The 25995-nt window shown below is 57.0% G+C and overlaps 1 protein-coding gene across 15 annotated transcripts; it reads left to right on the top strand.

Annotated features, from left to right (window-relative positions):
• Window positions 1-836: 836 nt before the first annotated feature.
• Window positions 837-24178, top strand: ILF3 (interleukin enhancer binding factor 3). Of its 15 annotated transcripts, none has more exons than XM_085563357.1 (20): window positions 837-957; window positions 4991-5086; window positions 5181-5407; window positions 5624-5804; window positions 6340-6487; window positions 7845-7936; window positions 8988-9083; window positions 11818-11929; window positions 12216-12313; window positions 13091-13202; window positions 13295-13405; window positions 14352-14551; window positions 15858-16028; window positions 16231-16368; window positions 16631-16807; window positions 17838-17994; window positions 18705-18758; window positions 22605-22961; window positions 23483-23602; window positions 23721-24178. In XM_085563357.1, exons 2-20 carry the CDS (start codon window positions 5084-5086, stop codon window positions 23849-23851), a joined length of 2685 nt encoding a protein of 894 aa, XP_085419483.1. In that variant the 5' UTR covers window positions 837-957; window positions 4991-5083; the 3' UTR covers window positions 23852-24178. The 15 variants fall into 15 exon arrangements, with proteins under 15 accessions (XP_085419483.1, XP_085419481.1, XP_077643840.2 ...); XM_085563355.1 differs by having other exon boundaries at window positions 23483-23611; XM_077787714.2 differs by having other exon boundaries at window positions 13295-13423; window positions 23483-23611.
• Window positions 24179-25995: the final 1817 nt, after the last annotated feature.

The raw sequence follows: 25995 nt of genomic DNA, 5'->3' as shown, positions 1-25995 counted from the left end.
CGAAGTGCTCCTTCAGACTCTTATTTAATGTTGTGCCCTTGGTCATCAAAAGCAGAAGGTGTTTTTGTGCTCAAATGAACCCAAAATGACATCTTTGAGCTTGTTCCCCTCAAAAATTCAATGGTTTTGAGGTCAGGTCACTGAAAAATCTGCATTTTTGAGGTCAAGCCCCTTCTAAAAAGGAGGTTTTGAGGCCCAACCCCTTCTAAAAAGGAGATTTTGAGGCCCAACCCCTTCCAAATAAAGTGGTTTTGAGGCCCAACCCCTTCTAAATAAGGTGATTTTGAGGTTGTCGCCCCCGTAAAAAGGCGATTTTGACACCAAACCCCTCCAAAAAAAGGCACTTTGAGGTCGAAGCTTTTCACTCCTTGTCAGAGAAGGATATTACTGGTGGAACCTTGGTTGGGCTCGGGTGTTTCGGGGGGTTTGCTCGGTCCCGTCCCCTCCTGGAGGTCGCCCCGGGCTCCGCTCCCCTCACGGCGTCCCCTCCGCCCCGTTCCCGCCATCGCTCCCGGCCCCGCCCCACCCTCCCTACTCCGCCTCCCATTGGCCATCCCCCTTGTCAATCACCCCCACCGCCCCACCCCATTGGCCCGCGCCCGCCCCCCACACCTCTTATCCCCCCCGCCCCCTTGTCAATCACCCTCCCTCCGCCCTCTCCGATTCGCTGTGCATCCTGTCCATCACCTTCCCGCCGCGCGCTCCGATTGGCCGGCGCCAGCCGCGCTCTTCCCCCCCACCCCCCGTAGCCCCGCCCCGCCGGCGCGCGCGCGCGCCCCCCGCCGGCGGCGGCGGCTCCGCCCCCCCATCCTCCCCCCCCCACCCCCCCCCCCCCCGCCGCAGTCCCGGCGCCGCCGCCGCTCCGGCCCCGCTCCCGCCCCGCTCCGGCCCCGCTCCGGCCCTTCCCGGGCCCCTCCCGGCCGGGCCGGGCCGGGCCACCCCAGCAGCGAAACCCCGGTAAGCATCCGGGGGTGGTGGTGGTGGTGGTGGGGGGGGGGAAGAAGCGGGAGTGAGGAGGAGCGGTGCACAGCCGCGCCGCACCCCGAGCCGACCGGACCGAACCGGGGCGGTGCTGGGGCGGGAGGAGCCGGTGTGAGGTTTGTGTGGGGGGGTGTGAAACGGAGAGGGGGGGCGGCGGCGGGACGTGGTGACCCGGCCCCCCCCGTGTCCCCTCCCTCCCGCCCTGCCCATTGTGTGCAGACAAAATGGCGGCGGTGAGTGAGGGGAGGGTGAGGGCGGGGGGAGCGGCCGGGTCCCCTCAGGGATCCCCTCAGGGATCGCCCCTCACGGATCGCCCCTCACGGATCGCCCCTCAGCAGCGCCCCGAGGGCCGGGCTGGGCGTGGAGCCGCCGGCGCCGAGGGGAACGCGGGTTTCTTTGCGGTGCTGCCCCGCTCTCGCCTCTCGCTCCCGGCCGGCGTCGCTTTGTTCGCGCCGCGCTTGCAAATGGCGGCAAGCGCCCGGCGGCCCCCGCGCCCCCTCCTCAGTTCTCCGCGACCCCTCCTCAGCTCCCCGCGCCCCCTCCTCAGCTCCCCGCGACCCTTTTCAGCTCCCCGCGACCCCTCCTCAGCTCCCCGCGACCCCTCCTCAGCTCCCCGCGTCCCTTTTCAGCTCCCTGCGACCCCTCCTCAGCTCCCCGCGACCCTTTTCAGCTCCCTGCGACCCCTCCTCAGCTCCCCGCGTCCCTTTTCAGCTCCCCGCGACCCCTCCTCAGCTCCCCGCGACCCCTCCTCAGCTCACTGTGTCCCCTTCCTCAGCTCCCCGCGACCCTTTTCAGCTCCCCGCGACCCCTCCTCAGCTCACTGTGTCCCCTTCCTCATCTCCCCATGTCCCCATCCTCACCTCCTCTTGTCCCCTCCTCAGCTCCTCTTGCCCCCTCCTCAGCTCCCCGCGCCCCCTCCTCAGCTCCCCGCGTCCCTTTTCAGCTCCCCGCGACCCCTCCTCAGCTCCCCGCGACCCCTCCTCAGCTCCCCGCGACCCCTCCTCAGCTCACTGTGTCCCCTTCCTCATCTCCCCATGTCCCCATCCTCACCTCCTCTTATCCCCTCCTCACCTCCTCTTGTCCCCTCCTCAGCTCCCCGCGACCCCTCCTCAGCTCCCCGCGACCCCTCCTCACCTCACTGTGTCCCCATCCTCACCTCCCCTCGCCCTTCTTCACCTCACTATGTCCCCCTCCTCATCTCCCCATGTCCCCTCCTCATTTCCCCATGTCCCCATCCTCACCTCCCCTCGCCCTTCTTCACCTCACTATGTCCCCCTCCTCATCTCCCCATGTCCCCCTCCTCATCTCCCCTCGCCCTTCCTCACCTCCTCTTGCCCCCTCCTCATCTCCCCGTGTCCCCTCCTCATCTCCCCATGTCCCCCTCCTCATCTCCCCTCGCCCTTCCTCACCTCCTCTTGCCCCTTCCTCATCTCCCCTCGCCCTTCCTGAGCTCCCCACGACCCTTCCTCATCTCCCCGTGTCCCCTCCTCACCTCCTCTTGCCCCCTCCTCAGCTCCCCGCGTCCCTTTTCAGCTCCCCGCGACCCCTCCTCACCTCACTGTGTCCCCTTCCTCATCTCCCCTCGCCCTTCTTCACCTCACTATGTCCCCCTCCTCATCTCCCCATGTCCCCATCCTCATCTCCCCTCGCCCTTCCTCACCTCCTCTTGCCCCCTCCTCATCTCCCCGTGTCCCCTCCTCATCTCCCCTCGCCCTTCCTCATCTCCCCGTGTCCCTTCCTCACCTCCTCTTGCCCCCTCCTCACCTCCTCTTGCCCCCTCCTCATCTCCCCGTGTCCCCTCCTCAGCTCCCCGCGACCCCTCCTCACCTCACTGTGTCCCCTTCCTCACCTCTCCTCGCCCTTCTTCACCTCACTATGTCCCCCTCCTCATCTCCCCATGTCCCCCTCCTCATCTCCCCTCGCCCTTCCTCACCTCCTCTTGCCCCCTCCTCATCTCCCCGTGTCCCCTCCTCATCTCCCCTCGCCCTTCCTCACCTCCTCTTGCCCCTTCCTCAGCTCCCCGCGTCCCCTCCTCACCTTCCCTCTCCCTGTGCCCCTTCCTCACCTTTCCTCTCCCCGTGTCCCCCTCCTCACCTCCCCTCGCCCCTTCTTCACCTCCCTGTGCCCCCTCCTCATCTCCCCGCGTCCCCTCCTCACCTCCCCTCACCCCTTCCTCACCTTCCCTCTCCCCACGTCCCCTTCGTCAGCTCCCTGCACCCCTTCCTCACCTCCCTGTGCCCCCTCCTCAGCTCCCTGCACCCCTTCCTCACCTTCCCTCTCCCCCTGTCCCCTTCTCACCTCCCCTTCCTCACCTTCCCTCTCCCCGCGCCCCCTCCTCATTTTCACCCTGCCCTGGACTGGACATGCACATTCTGAGGGGTCCCACTCCTTTCCCGACCCCCTCAGCCGCCCCCCGGGTGGGATGTTCAGGGGGGACATCATGGAGGAGGTTGGATCAAACCCCTTGAAGGGTCTTCAGACCCCTCTTCCCTCCCCGCCTCATCCCAAGCTGGGAATTGCAGTGGGATTTTTGGGGGATTTTAGCCCTTCTCAGGAGCAGGATTCTCCTCTCCCTCCTCAGCTTTTTGCCATCCCTGTCCCTGCTTCCTGCTGCTGCTCCATTTCGGGAGGGTTTTAGAGGAAAAGAGAGATCCAGCACCCCCTTCCCACCAGCTTTGTGTCCCAAATCCCTCCGGGATTCCCACTGGGATCCACGATCCCAGGGTTCCCGGGCTGCTCCCTGTGAGGAGAGCCGTTCTGGCTCCCCATCTCTCCCAGGAAGGTGCCAAAACTCGGCTAAAATCCAGCAATTCTTAAAACCTTGAACCCCAAGCGTGGCTTCGCCCGTGCTTTCCTACATTTAGGGCAGAAATTCCAGCATTTTACATCCTTTGGTTGTTTTTCCCTCCATCCTCCCGAAAACGCCTTCGGGAGAGTCGCTCCTTCCCTTGGGATGCTCGAAGGGAGCGCGGGAAGTTTGGTGAATTTTTGCAAGGGTGAGGCCGAAACCAGGTGATACTCCAGAGTTTGTCCCATTTCCCAGGGCAGGGATTGTTTTTGTCGGGGCTGGGCTCCTGCTTGAACTGAATCTGTGGTTTTTCTCCTCGAGAGACACAGATCTGGTGGTGCTGCAGCATCAGCTCCCGGATTTCTCCCTCCAAAAAAGAGGGATGGATAATGGGAGGCTCTGTGGCTGCTGTGATTCTGACTGTAGGAACAGCTGGGTGGGATTTCAACCCTTTCCTTATCCAGCCTAGAGGGAAACTGAGGGAATTTTTAAGGAAAATAACGGGGCCTTCAGGGCCCTGCCCAGAGCAGAAGGCACCGGGAGATGCCATGTGGCTCCTTGGGAATGATTCTCCCTGCTCAGCCGGCGCCGCTCGGGGCTTAATTACAATTAAATCCAGATTTATGGCATTGTTATGTCGTCCTGTGAATGAACTGGCAGGATTGGAATCGGAGGGCTTTCCTTGGATGGAATTGTGTGTCCATACAGTGGCTCGAGGGGATGGATTTTCCTGGTTTTTATCCTAAAAATGTGAGCCCCAGCTCTGGGTGAGCTTGGAATGAATTGGAAAAAAAAAGGAATCGGAACAAAAGGCTCCACTGCCCCAGCTGGGGGCGGTTCCCACAAAAAGGCAGGAATTTGGTGTCATTTGGGCTGAATCTGTTGAATTCCAGGACTTTTGAGCACTGGGTTCCCACGTGGATTTCCCAGGGCAGCTGCTCCAGTGCGGAGAGGGGAGTTGTGCCTGCTTTGGAGATGGGAGCAGGAGCTTTGGAAAAGTCCCATTTCCTGGGAAAACCTCTTGGGAATCAAAGGCAATAAGGATTAGATGCTCTGTGGTCCTCCATTGTCAGTCTGCAGGGTATAAATCCTCGGGAACAGAAAGCTGGGCTTTGCCTAACGAGTTGGGATCTGTCTCATTGCTGTTCCTGCTTCCAGCTCCTGCTGCTCCAACGTGTGCCCCAGGCCCCGGCTCACCCCTCTGCTCTCTATCTCTTTCAGATCCCGGCGCGCCGCGGTGCCGCGACGCTCTGCTCGCCACAAAAATCCAAATAAACACCTCCAACACCTTCAGGCAGGCAGCAGAAAACAAAAATGGTAAAAAAAGGGACCGCTGGGGTTGGTGGTCATGGGGTGAATATCCGCCTCCCCGGCGTTCCCTAAATATTCCCAAATATTCCTGCCCTGGCAGCGCCCAATGCGGATCTTTGTGAACGACGACCGGCACGTGATGGCCAAGCACTCGGCCGTGTACCCCACGCAGGAGGAGCTGGAGGCCGTGCAGAACATGGTGTCCCACACGGAGCGGGCGCTCAAAGCCGTCTCCGACTGGATCGACGAGCAGGAGAAAGTCAGCGGGGAGCAGCCGGAGACCGAGTCCATGGAGACGGCGGCCGAGGAGGAGAACAAGGAAGGAGGGTGAGGAGCGAAGCTGCTGGTGGGACCGTGCTGCTTTAGATCCCTAAAATTCGCTTAGCTCCCTAAAAACCCGCCCGTGCTGGTGGAAATGTTGTTTTCCCTGGCTGGGGACACGAGGGGGATTAGCAAAGCTCCAAGGATCCTCACGGATCCATCCCTCCGGTGGGGTGGGGCCGTGAATTCCGCTGCCGTGACCCCTGTGCCGTGTTTTTCCAGGGATCAGAAAGCCACGGAGCAGCTGACGAGGACCCTGCGGGGGGTGATGCGCGTGGGGCTCGTGGCCAAAGGCCTCCTGCTGAAGGGGGACCTGGACCTGGAGCTGGTCCTGCTGTGCAAAGACAAACCCACGGCCAAGCTCCTGGAGAAAGTGGCTGAAAATCTGGGAGTGCAGCTGGCGGTGAGCGGAGCCGCCGGGGAAACTTCCTTTGGGATGGTTCTGGTCTCCCTGTTCTGGCTTGGGAATGCCGTTTCCGGAGGCGCGGGGTGGCGTTCTTTGGGATTGCTAAACGAACTTGTTAATTGTGGAGTGGTTTGGGTTGGAGCTCGTCCTCTTCCTGGGCAGGGACACCTTCCGCAGGCTGAGTGGCCCCAAACCCTGTCCAGCCTGGCCTTGGGCGCTTCCAGGGATCCAGGGGCAGTCACAGCTTCTCTGGGAATTCTATTCCAGCCCCTCCCTGCCCTCACAGGCAGGAATGCCTTCCCAAAATCCATCTAAATCCAGGGTGAAGCCGTGCTCTCCATGCCTTGTCCCTCTCCAGCTCTCCTGGAGCCCCTTTAGGCACTGGAAGGGGCTCCAAAACCTCCCCAGAGCCTTGGAGAGAACATTCCCAGAGCAGATTCCCTAACAGGATTAGGGAATCATGGACTGGTTTGGGTTGGAAGGGACTTCAAAACCCATCTCACTCCGACCCATCTCCACCCCAACGCCGCAGGCCATCACCGAGGACAAGTACGAGATCATCCAGTCCGTGGGAGACGCCGCCATCGTCATCAAGAACACCAAGGAGCCCCCGCTGACCCTGACCATCCACCTGACGTCGCCCGTGGTCAGGGAGGAGCTGGAGAAGCAGCTGGCCGGAGGTACGGCCGGCCGGCGCCCGGCGTCCCGCGCCTAACCACCGGGAAAGTGCTCTTCAGCTTCAGCCGGAGCCGTGGCAGCTCTTCCTGGCCAAATCCTAACCAAATTCCTTCCTCGCGCCAACCTCGCTGAGATAATCCCGCTTGTGGTTTACCCGGACCGAGCTTCCGAAGCTGAGGAGCACCTTTCACGCGGGATTTTGCTCTATTTTGGTTTTTTTTTATTATTATTATTTTTATTTTTAAGTATTATTATTTTATCCTTTCTTTTGGTTCCACTTGGGCCTTTAGTTCACTAATTCATCATCTCGTTGTATTACTCGTGGTTTGTTCCCCCGGCCATGTCAGTGCAGTGACATGAAAATAGAAACCAGATTTGTTTAAAAAAACCCAAAAACAAAACAAAACAAAAAAAAAACCCCTCTTGAAGGCTTCTTGTCCGAGGAGTTGCATGTCCATGAACCGGGATGTTCCGGGATGTTCCCCCGGTGTGTGTTGCAGCAGAACGCCGGGTGCTCGGGGCTCCTCCCGTGGCTCTTGCGGCACCCCAGGTTCAGAATTCCGGAAAGCGATGCAGAGTTTTGGATAAAGTTAGCTTCTCCAAATTCCCTTTGGAATCACAATTCCAGCAGCTGCTGGTTGTCCGCTCCAATTCCGATGGGCTCCGTAGGGCCGGCGGTTCCCCCGCTCCGCACTAGCCTTATCTAAAACCCTGATCTCGAGCAATTTTGGGCGACTTCAGGCCCTTCCTCAGTTTTGCTGCAGCACAAACCGGGACCTCTTTGTGCTCTTGATTGTTGATCTCTGGTGTTGATCTCTGACCTCGTCTCCGAGCCTTCTAGTTTGTCGATTTTAGGGACGCTGGACCTTTGACCAACAGGACGTTCTCTGTCGCGGGCCGGGGCCGGGGCAGCCATCCTTCCGGGCGGAGGGTTCCCTGGATCCTCTCCGAGCCTCGCCCTTCCCTCCTCCCCACGCCCCGCGCTCCTCCCAGCTGCGGAGCCGGGCTTGCACCCCCTCAAATTTCCCCATCGCCGGCCTCGCCGCCTCTCCATCCATCCAGGATTTATTTCTGTGCCCTCCACCGAGCCTCACGCCCGGTCTCCTCCTCCTCCTCTTCCTCCTCGTCCGTCTCCCAGCACACATTCCAGTCCATCCCTCCCTGGGAGTCGAGCTTCCCCTGCGTCCAGGCGAGGCCGCGCGGCGGCAGCGCCGCAGCCCCTTCCCTCCCGCTCCCAGCATCCCGGCAGGATTTTTTGGGAGCCTCAGCTGCCCGTTAGGATGCTGCCTCATCCCCCTCGGCCCGACAGAAGCCCCTTGGTCAAACCGTGCCTTGTCTTCTTATTCCATCCACGACTAGAAACGCTCTCAGTCACCGACTCCCCGGACGTTCTGGACAGGCAGAAATGCCTTGCTGCCTTGGCGTCTCTGCGCCACGCCAAGTGGTTCCAGGTTTGCATTTTGTTCTTATATTTATCTTTAAGTAGAAGCGTTGGTAAAACTCTCTTAAGGGGCTGAGTGTTTTTTGTTTTTTCGGAGTTGGAGTTTCAAGCGGCCGCTGGCCGCTCGGAGGTGCCGGACCGTGGGCGCTGGAGTGACTTAGGAGCCTTTGTACGGAGCAGCCGCGGAGCTGCCGCTTTGTGTGAGGAGTTAACGTCCCCTCGGCCAAGACCTTGGTTAAGACCTTGGCCAACACCTTAGCTAAGACCTTGGCCAACCCCTTGGCTGAGCCCTTAGCTAAGACCTTGGTCAACTCCTTGGCCAACTCCTTGGCTGAGGCCTTGGCCAACCCCTTGGCTAGGAGCTTGGCTAAGACTTTGGCCAAGCCCTTGGCTAGGACCTTGGCTAAGACTTTGGCCAAGCCCTTGGCTAAGTCTTTGGCCAAGCCCTTGGCTAGGACTTTGGCTAAGACTTTGGCCAAGCCCTTGGCTAAGTCTTTGGCCAAGCCCTTGGCTAGGACCTTGGCTAAGATTTGGCCAAGCCCTTGGCTAAGACTTTGGCCAAACCCTTGGCTAGGAGCTTGGCTAAGACTTTGGCCAAGCCCTTGGCTAAGATTTGGCCAAGCCCTTGGCTAAGATTTGGCCAAACCCTTGGCTAGGAGCTTGGCTAAGACTTTGGCCAAGCCCTTGGCTAAGACTTTGGCCAAACCCTTGGCTAGGAGCTTGGCTAAGACTTTGGCCAAGACTTTGGCCAAGCCCTTGGCTAAGACTTTGGCCAAGCCCTTGGCTAGGACCTTGGCTAAGATTTGGCCAAGCCCTTGGCTAGGACCTTGGCTAAGATTTGGCCAAGCCCTTGGCTAAGATTTGGCCAAACCCTTGGCTAGGAGCTTGGCTAAGACTTTGGCTAGGAACTTGGCCAAGCCTTTGGCCAAGCCTCGGCCGGCGCGGCTCCGGGCGCGGGCCCAGGCTCCGGCTTTCCCTTCGGCAAAGCAGCACCTGGAGGGAGCGTCGGCGGCGCGGGCGGGCGCTCGGTGAACCCCTGTCTGGTTTGGTTCCGCTTCCAGGCCAGGGCCAACGGGCTGAAGTCGTGCGTCATCGTGATCCGGGTGCTGCGGGACCTGTGCACGCGCGTTCCCACCTGGGCCCCGCTCAGAGGATGGGTAAATCCCCCTTTTCCCATTCCGGGGGGGGTGGCGGCGTTTCTCCCGATCCAGCTCTGCTCTTTCCCAAGGTTCCAGGCACGTCCCCTTTCCCAGATTTGGGATTTCTGTGGATGAGCACCGAGAGACACAAATGAAATGTGTGTGGTGCACGGGGGTTTATCACTCGTCAGCTGATCTTATTAATTATGAACTCACGTTCTTAGCAAATTGGTAACGAACGATCAGCTCGCCTCGATACTGAATTGCTTTGTCAACGATTAGCTCAGGTTGTTAATTACCGAATTGCTTTATCAGTTATCAACTCATCTTACTATCGAGTTGTTTTATCAATTATTACATCACGCTATTATCAAAACATGTTCTCAGTTACCAAATCACATTATTGTGTTATCAGCTGTCAAGTCTTGTTACGATCAAATTGTTTTATCAGTTATCAAACCATATAATTATCATTGTCATGATCATTATCATGATCATTATCATTATCAAATTGTTTTATAGATTATCAAGTCATGTTATCGTCAAATATTGAGTATCAAATTGCTTTATTTTAAAATATTTTTATTGATTTTCAAGTCCTGTTATCTAAAAGTTTTATCAATTCATTTTATCAGTTATCAAACCACGCTGTCCTCAAATACCATCGTCAGTTTTATCAACTAACTAATGGTTTTATCAGTTATCAAACAACTTTATCTTATCAAATCACATCAGCTTGTTTTATTAATTACCAAATCACGCTGTTATCAAACTGTTTTATCCATTCACGACTTCCACAGCCTGGCTCCTCTCCTCCTTCGGGCACCAAAAGCTGCTTCCAGATGGGTCCCTCCCCTGGAGTCCTTTCTCGGATCCCTTCCCAGGGATCCCCATTTCCCGGAGTGTTCCTGGGGTCCCTCTCCCAGGATCCCTTTTGGAGTAGATTCCAGGGGATCCCTTTGCCAGGATCTCTCTTTTGGGGCCCTTCTCCCAGATCCCCTTCCCAGGGTTCCTCTCCAGGATCCCTTTTCCAGAGTTCCTCTCTGGGATCCCTCTCCCAGGCTCCTTTTCCAGGGGTCCATTTTCTGGGATCCCTTTTCCAGGGTCCCTCTCTGGGATCCCTCTCCCAGGCCCCTTTTCCAGGGGTCCATTTTCTGGGATCCCTTTTCCAGGGTCCCTCTCTGGGATCCCTCTCCCAGGCCCCTTTTCCAGGGGTTCATTCCTGGGATCCCTTTTCCAAGGTCCCTCTCCAGGCCCCCTTTCCAGGAGTTAATTTTGTGGGATCCCTTTTCCAAGGTACCTCTCTGGGATCCCTTTTCCAGGGTCCCTCTCTGGGATCCCTCTCCCAGGCCCCTTTTCCAGGGGTTCATTTCCTGGGATCCTTTTTCCAAGGTCCCTCTCTGGGATCCCTTTCCCAGGTCCCTCTCCAGGTCCCTTTTCCAGGTGTCCATTTTCTGGGATCCCTTTTCCAGGGTCCCTCTCTGGGATCCCTCTCCCAGGCCCCTTTTCCAGGGGTTCATTCCTGGGATCCCTTTTCCAAGGTCCCTCTCTGGGCTCCTTTTTCCAGGGTCCCTCTATGGGATCCCTTTCCCAGGTCCCTCTCCAGGATCCCTTTCCCAGGTTCCTCTCTGGGCTCTCTTTCCCAGGGTCCCATTTCCTGGGATCCCTTTCCCAGGTCCCTCTCCGAGCTCCCTTTCCCAGGAGTCCATTTCCTGGGATCCCTTTCCCAGGTCCCTCTCCGAGCTCCCTTTCCCAGGGTCCCATTTCCTGGGATCCCTTTCCAGGTCCCTGTCCAGGATCCCTTTCCCAGGTTCCTCTCTGGGCTCTCCTTCCCAGGGTCCCATTTCCTGGGATCCCTTTCCCAGGTCCCTCTCCGAGCTCCCTTTCCCAGGAGTCCATTTCCTGGGATCCTTTTCCCAGGTCCCTCTCCAGGCTCCCTTTCCCAGGGTCCCATTTCCTGGGATCCTTTTTCCCAGGTCCCTGTCCAGGATCCCTTTCCCAGGCCCCTCTCCCCTCTCCCTTTCCCAGGAGTCCATTTCCTGGGATCCTTTTCCCAGGTCCCTCTCTGGGCTCCCTTTCCCAGGGTCCCATTTCCTGGGATCCTTTTCCCAGGTCCCTCTCCAGGCTCCCTTTCCCAGGGTCCCATTTCCTGGGATCCTTTTCCCAGGCCCCTCTCCCCTCTCCCTTTCCCAGGAGTCCATTTCCTGGGATCCCTTTCCCAGGCCCCTCTCCCCTCTCCCTTTCCCAGGAGTCCATTTCCTTGGATCCCTTTCCCAGGTCCCTCTCCAGGCTCCCTTTCCCAGGGTCCCATTTCCTGGGATCCTTTTTCCCAGGTCCCTGTCCAGGATCCCTTTCCCAGGTCCCTCTCCGAGCTCCCTTTCCCAGGGTCCCATTTCCTGGGATCCCTTTCCCAGGTCCCTCTCCGAGCTCCCTTTCCCAGGAGTCCATTTCCTGGGATCCTTTTCCCAGGTCCCTCTCCGAGCTCCCTTTCCCAGGGTCCCATTTCCTGGGCTCCCTTTCCCAGGAGTCCATTTCCTGGGATCCTTTTTCCCAGGTCCCTCTCCGAGCTCCCTTTCCCAGGAGTCCATTTCCTGGGATCCCTTTCCCAGGTCCCTCTCCGAGCTCCCTTTCCCAGGGTCCCATTTCCTGGGCTCCCTTTCCCAGGGTCCCATTTCCTGGGATCCTTTTCCCAGGTCCCCGTCCGGGCTCCCTCTCCCCTCTCCCTGCCCTCACTTCCCTCCTTCCCTTGCAGCCTCTGGAGCTGCTGTGTGAGAAATCCATCGGGACGGCGAACCGGCCGATGGGCGCGGGCGAGGCGCTGCGCCGGGTGCTGGAGTGCCTGGCCTCGGGCATCGTCATGCCAGGTGAGCTCCGGCCGGGCGAGCGGAGCCGGGACGGGAATGCTGGCACTCGGGAGCCCCTCGATCCCCCACGGGCACGCCGAGATTCCCGGCCCTGCCGTGCTCTTGGAAGCCACCTCAGCCCCGTAGAGAATTTGGCCAGTGGAATTTTGGGCTCCCGGGGAGCGCCGTTCCCGCGGCCGAGCCCACAGAAATCCCGGCGATCCCGCGCCTTCGGAGCTGCCCCAGGGAACTTAGGGTAGAGACCCGGGATAATTCTCTGCATATCTTCCTTGTTTCCTGCCTTCAGATGGTTCTGGTATTTATGACCCTTGTGAAAAAGAAGCCACTGATGCTATTGGGCATCTAGACAGACAACAAAGGGAAGATATCACACAGAGTGCTCAGGTATAGTGTGACCTCCATCCGGCCCTTCCCAATCCCCGGCTCGCTCCACTCCCAGCTCCTCTCGGCCAGCATAGATTAGACCCGTGGTCACTCTGCGCTGTGGTCACTCTGCGCCGTGGTCACTCTGCGCCGTGGTCACTCTGTGCCATGGTCACTCTGTGCCGTGGTCACTCTGCGCTGTGGTCACTCTGCGCCGTGGTCACGCTGTGCCATGGTCACTCTGTGCCGTGGTCACTCTGCGCTGTGGTCACTCTGCGCTGTGGTCACTCTGTGCCGTGGTCACTCAGCACCATGGTCACGCTGTGCCGTGGTCATTCAGCACCATGGCCACGCGGTGCTGTGGTCACTCAGCACCATGGTCACACTGTGCCGTGGTCATTCAGCACCATGGCCACGCAGTGCTGTGGTCACTCAGTGCCACAGTCACTCAGCACTGTGGCCACACGGTGCTGTGGTCACTCGGCGCCGTGGTCACTCAGCACCGTGGTCACTCGGTGCCGTGGTCACTCAGCACCGTGACCACGCAGTGCTGTGGTCACTCGGTGCCACGGTCACTCCACCATTCCACCCACGTGGGCCCCATAGTTTGTCCACCCAGAGCAAAGAATCAGGTGTGTTGAGCAGTGAATTGTCCCGACGCCCCGTTTTGGGTGAAAATCCCCAAAATCAACGGGAGAGCCCCGCTGAGGATGGATCGGTGCAGGGGGGCTGTGTGGGGCTGGGAGTAGGGTCGGGGGGTCTCCGGCAGCTCCCGGTGACCCCCGCTCCTGTCCCCAGCACGCGCTGCGGCTCGCCGCCTTCGGCCAGCTCCACAAGGTCCTGGGCATGGATCCCCTGCCCTCCAAAATGCCCAAGAAACCAAAGAACGAGAACCCAGTCGATTATACTGGTACGTACTGGGAGGGGACAGCCCCGCGTCCCCTTCCGAGGATTTGGGTGGAAAACGGGGGATTTAGGGAGTGCCTGTGCTCGTTCCTGCAGTTCAGATCCCGCCCAGCACCACGTACGCCGTGACCCCCATGAAGCGGCCGATGGAGGAGGACGGGGAGGAGAAATCCCCCAGCAAAAAGAAAAAGAAGATTCAGAAAAAAGGTATTGAGTTAACGAGAGGTAGGTACGGCCTGGGGGGGAAACGGGGTGGAAAATGTGGGGTGCAGATGGTGCTCAGTGCAGGACTGGGGGTTTGGGGGGGCTGTAGATAGGGGGTACGGGGTGTGGGGATGGATAAAATAACTTAAAAGTGGGAGATTTGGGAGATTTGTGCTGGGCAGAATTGAAATTGTGGAGGAAAAGGTCAGGACTTGTCTGGGAGTTGGAAAAGACTGATGGGAAAGATCAGTCAGAGCTGGTCTGGAGTTGGAAAAGATCAATGGGGACTGGTCTGGAATTGGGAAAGGTCGATGGGGAGTGGTCTGAAATTGGAAAAGATCAGTGGGGACTGGTCTGGAATTGGAAAAGATCAGTGGGGACTGGTCTGGAATTGGAAAAGATCAATGGGGACTAGTCTGGAATTGGGAAAGGTCAATGGGGAGTGGTCTGGAATTGGAAAAGATCAATAGGGACTGGTCTGGAATTGGGAAAGGTCAATAGGGACTGGTCTGGAATTGGAAAAGATCAATGGGGACTAGTCTGGAATTGGGAAAGGTCAATGGGGACTGGTCTGGAATTGGAAAAGATCAGTGGGGAGTGGTCTGGGATGAGAAAAGACCAGTGAGAACTGACCTAAAAAGAGAAAAGACCAGTTGGAACTGGTCTGAAATCAGAAAATACTGGTCGAGACTGGTCTAAAATGGGAAAAGACTGGTCAGAAGTGATTTGCAATTGGGGAATACTGGTGGGAACTGGTCTGGAATGGGAACAGACCCATGGAAACTGGTCTGGAATTAGCAAGCACCCATCAGGACTGTCCTGAAATGAAGAAATACCAATCAGACCTGGCCCCAAACTGGAGAACACCGGTCTGGAATCAGTTTTGCTTCTTGGAAAGGAGCGGCCGAACACCCTCAAAGTCTCGGCGTTGGTTTTTTCCCCCGTGCAGAGGAAAAGCTGGAGCCCCCACAGGCCATGAACGCGCTGATGAAGCTGAACCAGCTCAAACCAGGCCTCCAGTACAAACTGGTGTCCCAGACCGGCCCCGTGCACGCGCCCATCTTCACCATGTCCGTGGAGATCGACGGCAGCACCTTCGAGGCCTCGGGGCCGTCCAAGAAAACGGCGAAGCTTCACGTGGCTGTGAAGGTGGGAATGGGGACGGGAGGGGGAATAATGGGAGTGGGAATGGGGGAATGGGAATTGGGAGTGTGGGAATGGGAGTGGGAGTGATGGAGTGGGAATGGGAGTGATGGAGTGGGAATGGGAATGGGAATGGGAGTGGGAGTGATGGAGTGGGAATGGGAGTGATGGAATGGGAATGGGAGTGGGAGTGGGAGTGATGGAGTGGGAACGGGAGTGATGGAATGGGAATGGGAATTGGGAGTGGGAATGGGAATGGGAGTGATGGAATGGGAATTGGGAGTGGGAATGGGAGTGGGAGTGATGGAATGGGAATGGGAGTGATGGAGTGGGAATGGGAATGGGAATGGGAATGGGAGTGGGAGTGATGGAGTGGGAATGGGAGTGATGGAGTGGGAATGGGAATGGGAATGGGAATGGGAATGGGAGTGGGAGTGGGAGTGATGGAATGGGAATGGGAGTGGGAGTGATGGAATGGGAATGGGAGTGGGAGTGGGAGTGTGGGAATGGGAGTGGGAGTGATGGAATGGGAATGGGAATGGGAATGGGAGTGGGAGTGATGGAGTGGGAATGGGAGTGATGGAGTGGGAATGGGAATGGGAATGGGAATGGGAATGGGAATGGGAATGGGAATGGGAGTGGGAGTGGGAGTGATGGAATGGGAATGGGAATGGAAGTGATGGAATGGGAATGGGAGTGGGAGTGGGAATGGGAATCGGAATGGGAGTGGGAGTGATGGAATGGGAATGGGAGTGGGAATGGGAATAGGAATGGGAATGGGAATGGGAATGGAAGTGATGGAATGGGAATGGGAGTGGGAGTGGGAGTGGGAATGGGAATCGGAATGGGAGTGGGAATGATGGAATGGGAATGGGAGTGATGGAGTGGGAATGGGAATGGGAGTGGGAATGGGAATAGGAATGGGAATGGGAATGGGAATGGAAGTGATGGAATGGGAATGGGAGTGGGAGTGGGAATGGGAATCGGAATGGGAGTGATGGAATGGGAGTGGGAGTGGGATGGGAATGGGAGTGATGGAATGGGAGTGGAAATGGGAGTGATGGAGTGGGAATGGGAGTGGGAATGGGAAATGGGAGTGGGAATGGGAATGGGAATGGGAATGGGAATGGGAATGGGAAAACTCCCAGAACCTCCACGATGGGATGGGAGCACCACCAGCAGCTCCCAGCCTCGAGCGTGCCCAGGAGCACCCGCAGGATTCGGGAGTGCCGAGTCCTGGAGCAGCTTCCCGGGGTGTTTTCCCAAGTGATGCTGCTGGAGCTTGGCTCCCGACCTCCCTGCTGCCCTCCAGGTGCTGCAGGACATGGGTTTGCCCACCGGAGTGGAAGGCAAGGACGCCGGGAAGGGCGACGAGTCGGCCGAGGAGACGGAGACCAAGCCGGTGGTGGTGGCTCCTCCGCCCGTGGTGGAAACGGTGTCGACGCCCACGGCAGCCTCACCCCCCTCGGATCAGACCCCTGAGGTGGGTGGGGGGACACGGCGCGGGGCACGTGGCACCCTGGCAGCAGCGCTGGTGCTGGTTTTGGGTCATTCCAGGCTAAAACTCCTTGGACAAAAAAGTTGGGAAGCAAAAAAAAAAGTTGTTTTTTCCGAAAAAGTTGGGAAGCGGCTCCGTGTGTGCCGGGGATGTTTTTGGGGCTCAGCCAGCCTTTCTCCACCTGCAGAACGTGAAGCAGCAGGGACCAATCCTGACGAAGCACGGGAAGAACCCGGTGATGGAGCTGAACGAGAAGCGGCGCGGGCTCAAGTACGAGCTGATCTCAGAGACGGGCGGCAGCCACGACAAGCGCTTTGTCATGGAGGTGAGGGGACACGGAGCCTCCTGCCCTTCCCAGCAGCTCCAATCCGGAGCTCCTCGGGTGGGAAAAAGCTTGGAAAGCCACCTCGTCCCATTGCCAAGCGTTTAAATCATCAAATCCAAGAGGTTTGGTTTGGGAGAAACCTTTTAAAACTCATTAATGGGCAGGGACAGCCTGGGACGCTTCCAGCTCTGGGATTCCCTGTAGGTCTCCCATCTTTTCCTGCCCTTTCCCACTTCAATTTGTGGTTCCATCCCTTTCCAAGGTGGAGGTGGACGGGCAGAAGTTCCAAGGCGCCGGCTCAAACAAGAAGGTGGCCAAAGCCTACGCGGCGCTGGCCGCGCTGGAGAAGCTGTTCCCAGATGCTCCCGTTGCCATTGAGCAGAACAAGAAGAAAAGAGCTCCCGTTCCAGCCAGGGGTGGCCCCAAATTCCCAGTAAAAGTGAGTGAAATCCCCAATCCCACAGCTCTGGAATGGGAAAAGAGTGGTGGGAACTGGTCTGGAGTGGGAAAAGACCCATGGGAGCCAGGCGGAGATCAGAAAATACAGATCAGGACTGGTTTAAATCAGGAAAAGACTGATGGGAACTGGTCTGGAATGGGAAAAGATCAATGGGAACTGGTCTGGAATGGGAAAAGACCAATGGGAACTGGTAAAGATCAATGGGAACTGGTCTGAAATTGGAAAAGATCAATGGGAACTGGTAAAGACCAATGGGAACTGGTCTGAAATTGGAAAAGACCAATGGTAACTGGTCTGGAATGGGAAAAGACCAATGGGAACTGGTTTGGAATGGGAAAAGATCAATGGGAACTGGTCTGGAATGGGAAAAGATCAATGGGAACTGGTCTGGAATGGGAAAAGATCGATGGGAACTGGTAAAGATCAATGGGAACTGGTCTGGAATGGGAAAAGACCAATGGGAACTGGTCTGGAATGGGAAAAGACCAATGGGAACTGGTCTGGAATGGGAAAAGATCGATGGGAACTGGTAAAGATCAATGGGAACTGGTCTGGAATGGGAAAAGATCAATGGGAACTGGTCTGGAATGGGAAAAGACCAATGGGAACTGGTCTGGAATGGGAAAAGATTGATGGGAACTGGTAAAGATCAATGGGAACTGGTCTGAAATTGGAAAAGATCAATGGGAACTGGTCTGGAATGGGAAAAGACCAATGGGAACTGCTCTGGAATGGGAAAAGACCTGGGGTCTAACTCTGGGGTGTAACTCACTGGCCATTGGCTCTGGGTTTTGATCCTTTTCTGGGAATGGGAGCAGAACAAACACCTTGGAAGCACAAAGCCCATAAGGTTTTGCATCAAAACCCTCTGGCTTTGGAGGTGCCTGAATTTGGGGTCCACCTCAGCGGGGAAGCAGCGTCCTGGGGCTCCGTTTCGGGAGGTTTTTTTGGGAAATCCCTCACCCCCGGCTCCAAGTGACGCCTGTGTCCCCTCTCCTTGTCCCCTCAGCAGCACAACCCGGGTTTCGGCATGGGGGGTGGCCCCATGCACAACGAGGCCCCCCCGCCCCCCAACATGCGGGGCCGCGGCCGGGGCGGCAACATGCGGGGCCGTGGGAGAGGCCGGGGCGGCTTCGGCGGCAACCACGGCGGCTACATGAACACAGGTGAGGGCCAGCGGCGCACCTGAGGGGGCTCAGACCCCCCTCACCACCCCTGGCCATCAACCTTCCTCCCCTGGTGTCACACCCGTGGCACGTGGAGGTTCCAGAACTCTCCATAGGGGAATGACGCCAATCCGGCATTGTGGATGTGGATCCTGTGAGGGAACAAATCCTCCTCTGGGGTTGTGTCCGTGGATCTTGGATGTTCCAGAGCCCCCCAAATCCCTGTGAGGGAACAAATCCTCCTCTGGGGTTGTGTCCATGGATCCTGGATGTTCCAGAGCCCCCAAATCCCCCTCTGGGGTTGTGTCCATGGATCTTGGATGTTCCAGAGCCCCCCAAATCCCCCTCTGGGGTTGTGTCCATGGATCCTGGATGTTCCAGAGCTCCCAAATCCTTGTGAGGGAACAAATCCTCCTCTGGGGTTGTGTCCATGGCTCCTGGGCATTCCAGAGCCCCCCAAATCCCCCTCTGGGGTTGTGTCCATGGCTCCTGGGCATTCCAGAGCCCCCCAAATCCCCCTCTGGGGTTGTGTCCATGTCAGTTGGGCATTCCAGAGCCCCCAAATCCTTGTGAGGGAACAAATTCCCCTCTGGGGTTGTGCCCATGTCAGTTGAATTTCCTGGAGCCCTCCATGAGGGGGTGACCCCCCCAAATTCCAGACATTTCACCCTTGGAATCTCTGTTTATTCCAACTTTTCCTTCCTCTCCAGGGGCTGGGTACGGGAACTACGGCTACGGAGGGAATTCCGCCACTGCTGGCTACAGTAAGTCCCTTTTTCCACCCAAAATCCCAATGGATCTCGTTGTGCTGGGGACTGTAAAATTCCCAGAAAAATATCTCAAGGGAGGGATAGCTTTTTTTTTTTTTTTTTAATGGAAAACAGTCCTTGGTTTTTAAGGAAACCAGAGCGTTTTCATCAATTTTGTCAAGGTTTTTTCTTCTTCCAAAATCCAAGCCTTTTAATAAATCCCAGAGATTGGGTCAGACTCCTGGATCTTGGGAAGACTTTTCCACATGGATCTGGTCCAGCCCAGCCTTTGTAAAGATGTGAAATTCCCCGATTTGTTGGAATGCTGGGATTTTCCCGTGTGCTGGAGCAAATCCTTCGGGCTCTGGGAATTGTACCTGTGCTCCCCATCCCGATCCAATAAATATCCAGGCACTGGGGAATGTCTTGGATGCTTTGGGAAGTCCATGGAGTCCTCATTTGCCATGTTTGCCATGGAAATGGGCTCTTGGAGCAAAATGCTTCCCTCAGAGTGCTGGAAAACACCTGAAGAATTAAATATCCCCAAAAAATGAGGAGTTGAGGGGAATTTTAGAATTTACTGGAGTCTCGGAATCCGTCAAATTCCGAGAATTTTGGTCCTCTGTTCCTTGTGGTTTGGGTTTGAAAGTTGTCTTTGCTGGATTTGGTGGTTCCCGTCTTGGAGGCCCTTGGGTTAATTCCATAATTTAACCAAAAAAGAAGGAAAAGGAAACTCCAGGTTTAAACTGAGCGAGTCCAAGGGGTTCAGTGGATCCTTAAAATATTTGTAATAGTAATTAACTTATTAAAAAAAAACAAACAAAAAAGAAACAAAAAAAAAACCAAAAAAAAACATTGTTGGAGGTCCTGACTCGTTATCCAGGGGACAGATCCCATCCGGGATGATCCCAAAATGGTCCCTAAGATCCCTCCCGTGTCGAGCATGGAAGCTTCGGAGTTACCCTTGGAATGTTGGGGATAAAAGCGGAAAATCCGGGACTCTTGAGGTGGGAGAGCTCCACTTCCAGCTCTGCAGCCGGATCCAAATCCCAGGATTTTCCCTCTGGGATTGCTCAAGGGGGGCTCTGGTCCAGCACACGCAGGTTTTGCTCCAGCCCTGGAGATAAATTTATTCCAGAACCTCGTTCCTGCCGAGCGAATCCGGGATTTTCTGTGGGAGAGGAATAAAAAATTCACACGGAAAAAAACCACACAAAACGAGCCCGGAATTAACGGATCCCGGAATTTCAAGCCTCCAGAAGCTCTTGGCAGCACAGCAAATTTTGGGGATTTTGGGGACCGCAGGATTTGGGATTTTGGCGCCTGGGATCGATCTGGGTGTTCCACACGGATCTGTGGAATTGAGCACGTGGAATTTCACTCCTTGGCTCCTTTTTAACCAAATTCTGCCCCGATTTGTTGCTGGCAGATCCTTCCCGATCCCAACGGGGGTTTAAGATTCCAGTGGCTTTTTTTTCCCCCTCAAAAATAAGTTTAGTTTCTGGATGCTCCCGGTTTTCCGTGGAATGCAGGAATCGGGCAGGAAAAGAACCGCTTGGAGTTTGGCTGTGGGACCCTGAAGAGATGGAATCAAATCCAGATAAACTCCAGATCCCAGATGGAATTACCCAAATCCCGGGAAGATAAACGTGGATTCCTCAGTCCTGGAGCAGGATTCTCCCTCATTCCAGAGCATCTCCGGGATGGTGTTCGGAATTTGTAGGGTTGAGGGAGGCCCGGGATGGATCCGGATGGGAGATCCTGCTGGAATCACTGGGATGGATCCAGATGGATCCTGCTGGAATCACAGGGATGGATCCAGATGGGAGATCCTGCTGGAATCACAGGGATGGATCCAGATGGATCCTGCTGGAATCACAGGGATGGATCCTAATGAATCCTGCTGGAATCACAGGGATGGATCCTGCTGGAATCACAGGGATGGATCCCGATGGGAGATCCTGCTGGAATCACAGGGATGGATCCAAATGAATCCTGCTGGAATCACAGGGATGGATCCAAATGAATCCTGCTGGAATCACAGGGATGGATCCTGCTGGAATCACAGGGATGGATCTGGATGAGAGATCCTGCTGGAATCACAGGGATGGATCCAAATGAATCCTGCTGGAATCACAGGGATGGATCCAGATGTTTCCTGCTGGAATCACAGGGATGGATCCTAATGAATCCTGCTGGAATCACAGGGATGGATCCTGCTGGAATCACAGGGATGGATCCAGATGATAGATCCTGCTGGAATCACAGGGATAGATCCAGATAAATCCTGCTGGAATCACGGGATGGATCTGGATGAGAGATCTGCTGGAATCACAGGGATGGATCCAGATGGGAGATCCTGCTGGAATCACAGGGATGGATCTGGATGAGAGATCTGCTGGAATCACAGGGATGGATCCAGATGGTTCCTGCTGGAATCACTGGGATGGATCCAGATAAATCCTGCTGGAATCACGGGATGGATCTGGATGAGAGATCTGCTGGAATCACAGGGATGGATCCAAATGAATCCTGCTGGAATCACAGGGATGGATCCAGATGTTTCCTGCTGGAATCACAGGGATGGATCTGGATGGATCCCGATGGGAGATCCTGCTGGAATCACAGGGATGGATCCAGATAAATACTGCTGGAATCACGGGATGGATCTGGATGAGAGATCTGCTGGAATCACAGGGATAGATCCAGATAAATACTGCTGGAATCACGGGATGGATCCAGATGGGAGATCCTGCTGGAATCACAGGGATGGATCCAGATGTTTCCTGCTGGAATCACAGGGATGGATCTGGATGAGAGATCTGCTGGAATCACAGGGATGGATCCCGATGGGAGATCCTGCTGGAATCACCGTGATGGATCCGGATGGAGGGTCTGGATGAGATAACCGTGATGGATCCACCCAGATGGGAGATCCCTCTGGAATAACTGGGATGGATCCAGATGGAAGATTGTGCTGGAATCACCGGGATGGATCCAGATGGGAGATCCCGCTGGAATCACCGGGATGGATCCAGATGGGAGATCCCACTGGAATCCCCGTGATGGATCCGGATGGGAGATCCCACTGGAATCACCGTGATGGATCCGGATGGGAGATCCTGCTGGAATCCCCGTGATGGATCTGGATGGGATAACCGGGATGGATCCAGATGGGAGATCCCTCTGGAATCCCCGTGATGGATCCGGATGGGAGATCCTGCTGGAATCCCCATGATGGATCCGGATGGGAGATCCCACTGGAATCCCCGTGATGGATCCGGATGGGAGATCCTGCTGGAATCACCGTGATGGATCCGGATGGAGGGTTTGGATGGGATAACCGGGATGGATCCAGATGGGAGATCCCACTGGAATCACAGGGATGGATCCAGATGGGAGATCCCACTGGAATCCCCGTGATGGATCTGGATGGGATAACCGGGATGGATCCAGATGGGAGATCCCACTGGAATCCCCGTGATGGATCCGGATGGGAGATCCTGCTGGAATCACCATGATGGATATGGATGGGATAACCGGGATGGATCCAGATGGGAGATCCCGCTGGAATCACCGTGATGGATCCGGATGGGAGATCCTGCTGGAATCCCCGTGATGGATCTGGATGGGATAACCGGGATGGATCCAGATGGGAGATCCCACTGGAATCCCCGTGATGGATCCGGATGGGGGGTCTGGACGGGAGTGCAACCACAGAGACAAACCCACACGGGGAGGGTCCCGCTGCACTCACGGGGGGTCCCGGCCAGCCGAGGGGGTCTCCATCACCTCCGGATCACTCATCCTCGCGGAGGGGCTGAACCCCCCGACCACGCTGACCCTCCTTTCTCCATCCAGGCCAATTCTACAGCAACGGCGGCCACTCCAACTCGGGTGGCGGCGGCGGCGGCGGCGGCGGCGGCGGCTCCTCGGGCTACGGCTCCTACTACCAGGGCGGGGACGGCTACACGGCCCCCGCGCCGCCCAAGCACGGCGGCAAGAAGCAGCAGCACGGCGGCGGCCAGAAGGGCTCCTACGGCTCCGGCTACGCCGGCCACCAGGGCCAGCAGTCCTACGGGCAGGGCCAGTACGGCAGCTACGGCCCCGGGCAGGGCAAGCAGAAAGGTTACGGCCACGGCCAGGGCGGCTACTCCTACTCCAACTCCTACAACTCGCCCGGCGGCGGCTCCGATTACAACTACGAGAGTAAATACAGTGAGTGGAGAGAGGGGCGAGTCGCGGCGTTGGGAGAGGTTGGGGGTTTGGTTCACCCCAAAAGGGGTTTTGGGTCTGGGGTGGTCTCTGGAGCACCTCTGTGGTGGGAGCTCCTGCTGGAATCGCAGGGATGGATCCAGATTTGGGGGTGGGGGGTCTGGATGGGAGATGCTGGGGGTTCTTCTCGTCCCTTCCAGGAGCTGCAAAGAAATGAGGTTTGGGTTAAAAGAGGGATTTGGGATTGGAGCTGGGATGAGTGACGGGGAGAGGGGACAGAGGGGGTGGTGCCCAGCCCTGGGCACATTCCTAGGGGATAATCCACGGCTCAGAACGCTTGGATAAAGATCCCAAATCCTCCTGGAATTCCGAGTTTTTGGTGGGGCTCGGCTTAGTCGAGTTTTTGGTGGGGTTCAGCTTAATCAAACCCAACACCCTGAGTGTGCTGGACGTGCTGGGCGTGGGTGGGGGGTCCATGTGGGTGCCCACATCCTCATCCCCAAATTTTTTCCCCCCATTCCCAGGTTACAGCGGCAACAGCGGCCGCGGCGGCGGCGGCAACAACTACTCCGGGGGCAGCTCCTACAACTCGGGCTCCCACGGGGGCTACGGAGGCTCCGGCGGCGGGGGCTCCTCGTACCAAGGTAAGGCAGGTCAGTATTGACACCCCCCGTGCCACCAGCTTTGGGGCCTTGCTCCAGCCCCACACCGACCCTAATTCCTCCTCTCTTCCTCCTCCTCCTCCTCCTCCTCCTCCCGCAGGCGGATACTCCTCCCAGTCCAACTACAACTCGCCGGGTTCCCAGAACTACAGCGGCCCCCCCAGCTCCTACCAGGCGTCCCAGGGTGGATACGGCAGGAACGAGCACAGCATGAGTTACCAGTACAGATAAACCCTCCCCACCCACCCGTGTTCCCCCCCGGGATTCTCCCGGTTTTATCTCCCCCTCCTCAACCCTCCCCGTTGCTCTGTGTGACCCCCGGCGGCCGCGCCCGCCGCCCCTGGGCCTCTATTTAATGGGTCGTAGTTGCCACGACGACTTGGTCTAAATAGGATTATTATTATTATTTTTTGGGATTTTTTTTTGGTTTTGTTTTGTTTTGGTTTTTTTTTGGGAAGTCGATCCATTTCTGGAGCCTTTATCCCACGCCCCGGCTGGGGGACGGGCCCTCGTTGTTCTGCTTTTGTGAAGTGCGTTAAAAAGGAGCTTTTTTCGGTATTTTCTGGCTTTGGTGGTTTCAGTTTTTTTTGGGGAAAGGGTGGGAGTGGGGGACGGGGGTGTGGAGGAGGTGAATAAACCCAAAATTTGGGATGGTTTGGGCTCCTGATGCGTTGTTCTGCACCTCCAAACCCAACGCTGGGAGGATTCTCATAAAAAACCCCACAAATTCCAAGTATTTGTCCCTTAAACCCCTTAAGTGCTGAGGACTGGGGTTGAAGTGGGGATGAACTGGTGCCAAACTGGGGCTGAACTGGGGCCAAACTTGAGATGATCTGGGGTTAAACTGGGGCTGAACTGGGGCCAAACTTGAGCTGAACTGGGACTAAACTGGGGCCAAACTGGGACTGAACTTGAGCTGAACTGGGGCTAAACTGGGACTAATCTTGAGCTGAACTGGGGCCAAACTTGAGCTGAACTGGGGCCAAACTTGAGCTGAACTGGGACTGAACTGGTGCCAGACTTGAGCTGAACTGGTGCCAAACTGGGGCTGGGCTGGGGCCAAACTTGAGATGATCTGGGATTAAACTGGGGCCAAACTTGAGATGATCTGGGGCTGAACTTGAGCTGAACTGGGACTAAACTGGGGCTGAACTGGTGCCAAACTGGGGCTGGGCTGGGGCCAAACTTGAGATTAACTGGGGCTAAACTGGTGCTGAACTTGAGATGAACTGGGGCCAAATTTGAGATTAACTGGGGCTAAACTGGGGCCAAACTTGAGATGATCTAGGATTAAACTGGGGCCAAACTTGAGCTGAACTGGGACTAAACTGGGGCCAAACTGGGACTGAACTTGAGCTGAACTGGGGCTAAACTGGGGCTGAACTGGGGCCAAACTTGAGCTGAACTGGGACTAAACTTGAGCTGAACTGGGGCTGAACTTGAGCTGAACTGGGGCCAAACTGGGGCTGAACTTGAGCTGAACTGGGGCGGGGCACGGCCTGGCAAACACCGGGAGCGGCGCCTGGAATGTGGCACATCCCAGGAAAACCGGGAACGGCACCAGGAGCGGGGCCTGGAATGTGGCACATCCCGGGAAACACCGGGAACGGCACCAGGAGCGGGGCCTGGAATGTGGCACATCCCGGGAAACACCGGGAACGGCACCAGGAGCGGGGCCTGGAATGTGGCACATCCCGGGAAACACCGGGAACGGCACCAGGAGCGGGGCCTGGAATGTGGCACATCCCTGGGAACGGCACCGGGAGCAGGGCACATCCCGGGAAACACCGGGAATGGCACTGGGAGTGGGGCCTGGAATGTGGCACATCCCGGGAAACACCAGGAACGGCACCGGGAGCGGTTCCTGGAATGTGGCACATCCCGGGAAACACCGGGAACGGCACCGGGAGCGGTTCCTGGAATGTGGCACATCCCGGGAAACACCAGGAACGGCACCGGGAGCGGGGCACGGCCTGGCAAACACCGGGAGCGGTGCCTGGAATGTGGCACATCCCGGGAAACACCGGGAACGGCACCGGGAGCGGGGCACGGCCTGGCAAACACCGGGAACGGTGCCTGGAATGCGGCACATCCCGGGAAACACCGGGAATGGCACCGGGAGCGGGGCCTGGAATGTGGCACATCCCCGGGAAACACCGGGAGCAGTGCCTGGAATGCGGCACATCCCGGGAAACACCGGGAGCGGTGCCTGGAATGCGGCACATCCCGGGAAACACCGGGAGCGGTGCCTGGAATGCGGCACATCCCAGGAAACACCGGGAATGGCACCGGGAGCGGTGCCTGGAATGCGGCACATCCCGGGAAACACCGGGAGCGGCACCGGGAGCGGGGCACATCCCGGGAAACTCCGGGAA

Source organism: Lonchura striata, chromosome 30 (assembly GCF_050655825.1).
Source record: "Lonchura striata isolate lonStrDom1 chromosome 30, ASM5065582v1, whole genome shotgun sequence".
Taxonomy (NCBI): Eukaryota; Metazoa; Chordata; class Aves; order Passeriformes; family Estrildidae; genus Lonchura; species Lonchura striata.
The sequence above is the reverse complement of the archived record's forward strand: the minus strand, read 5'-3'. Positions and strand labels throughout refer to the sequence as shown.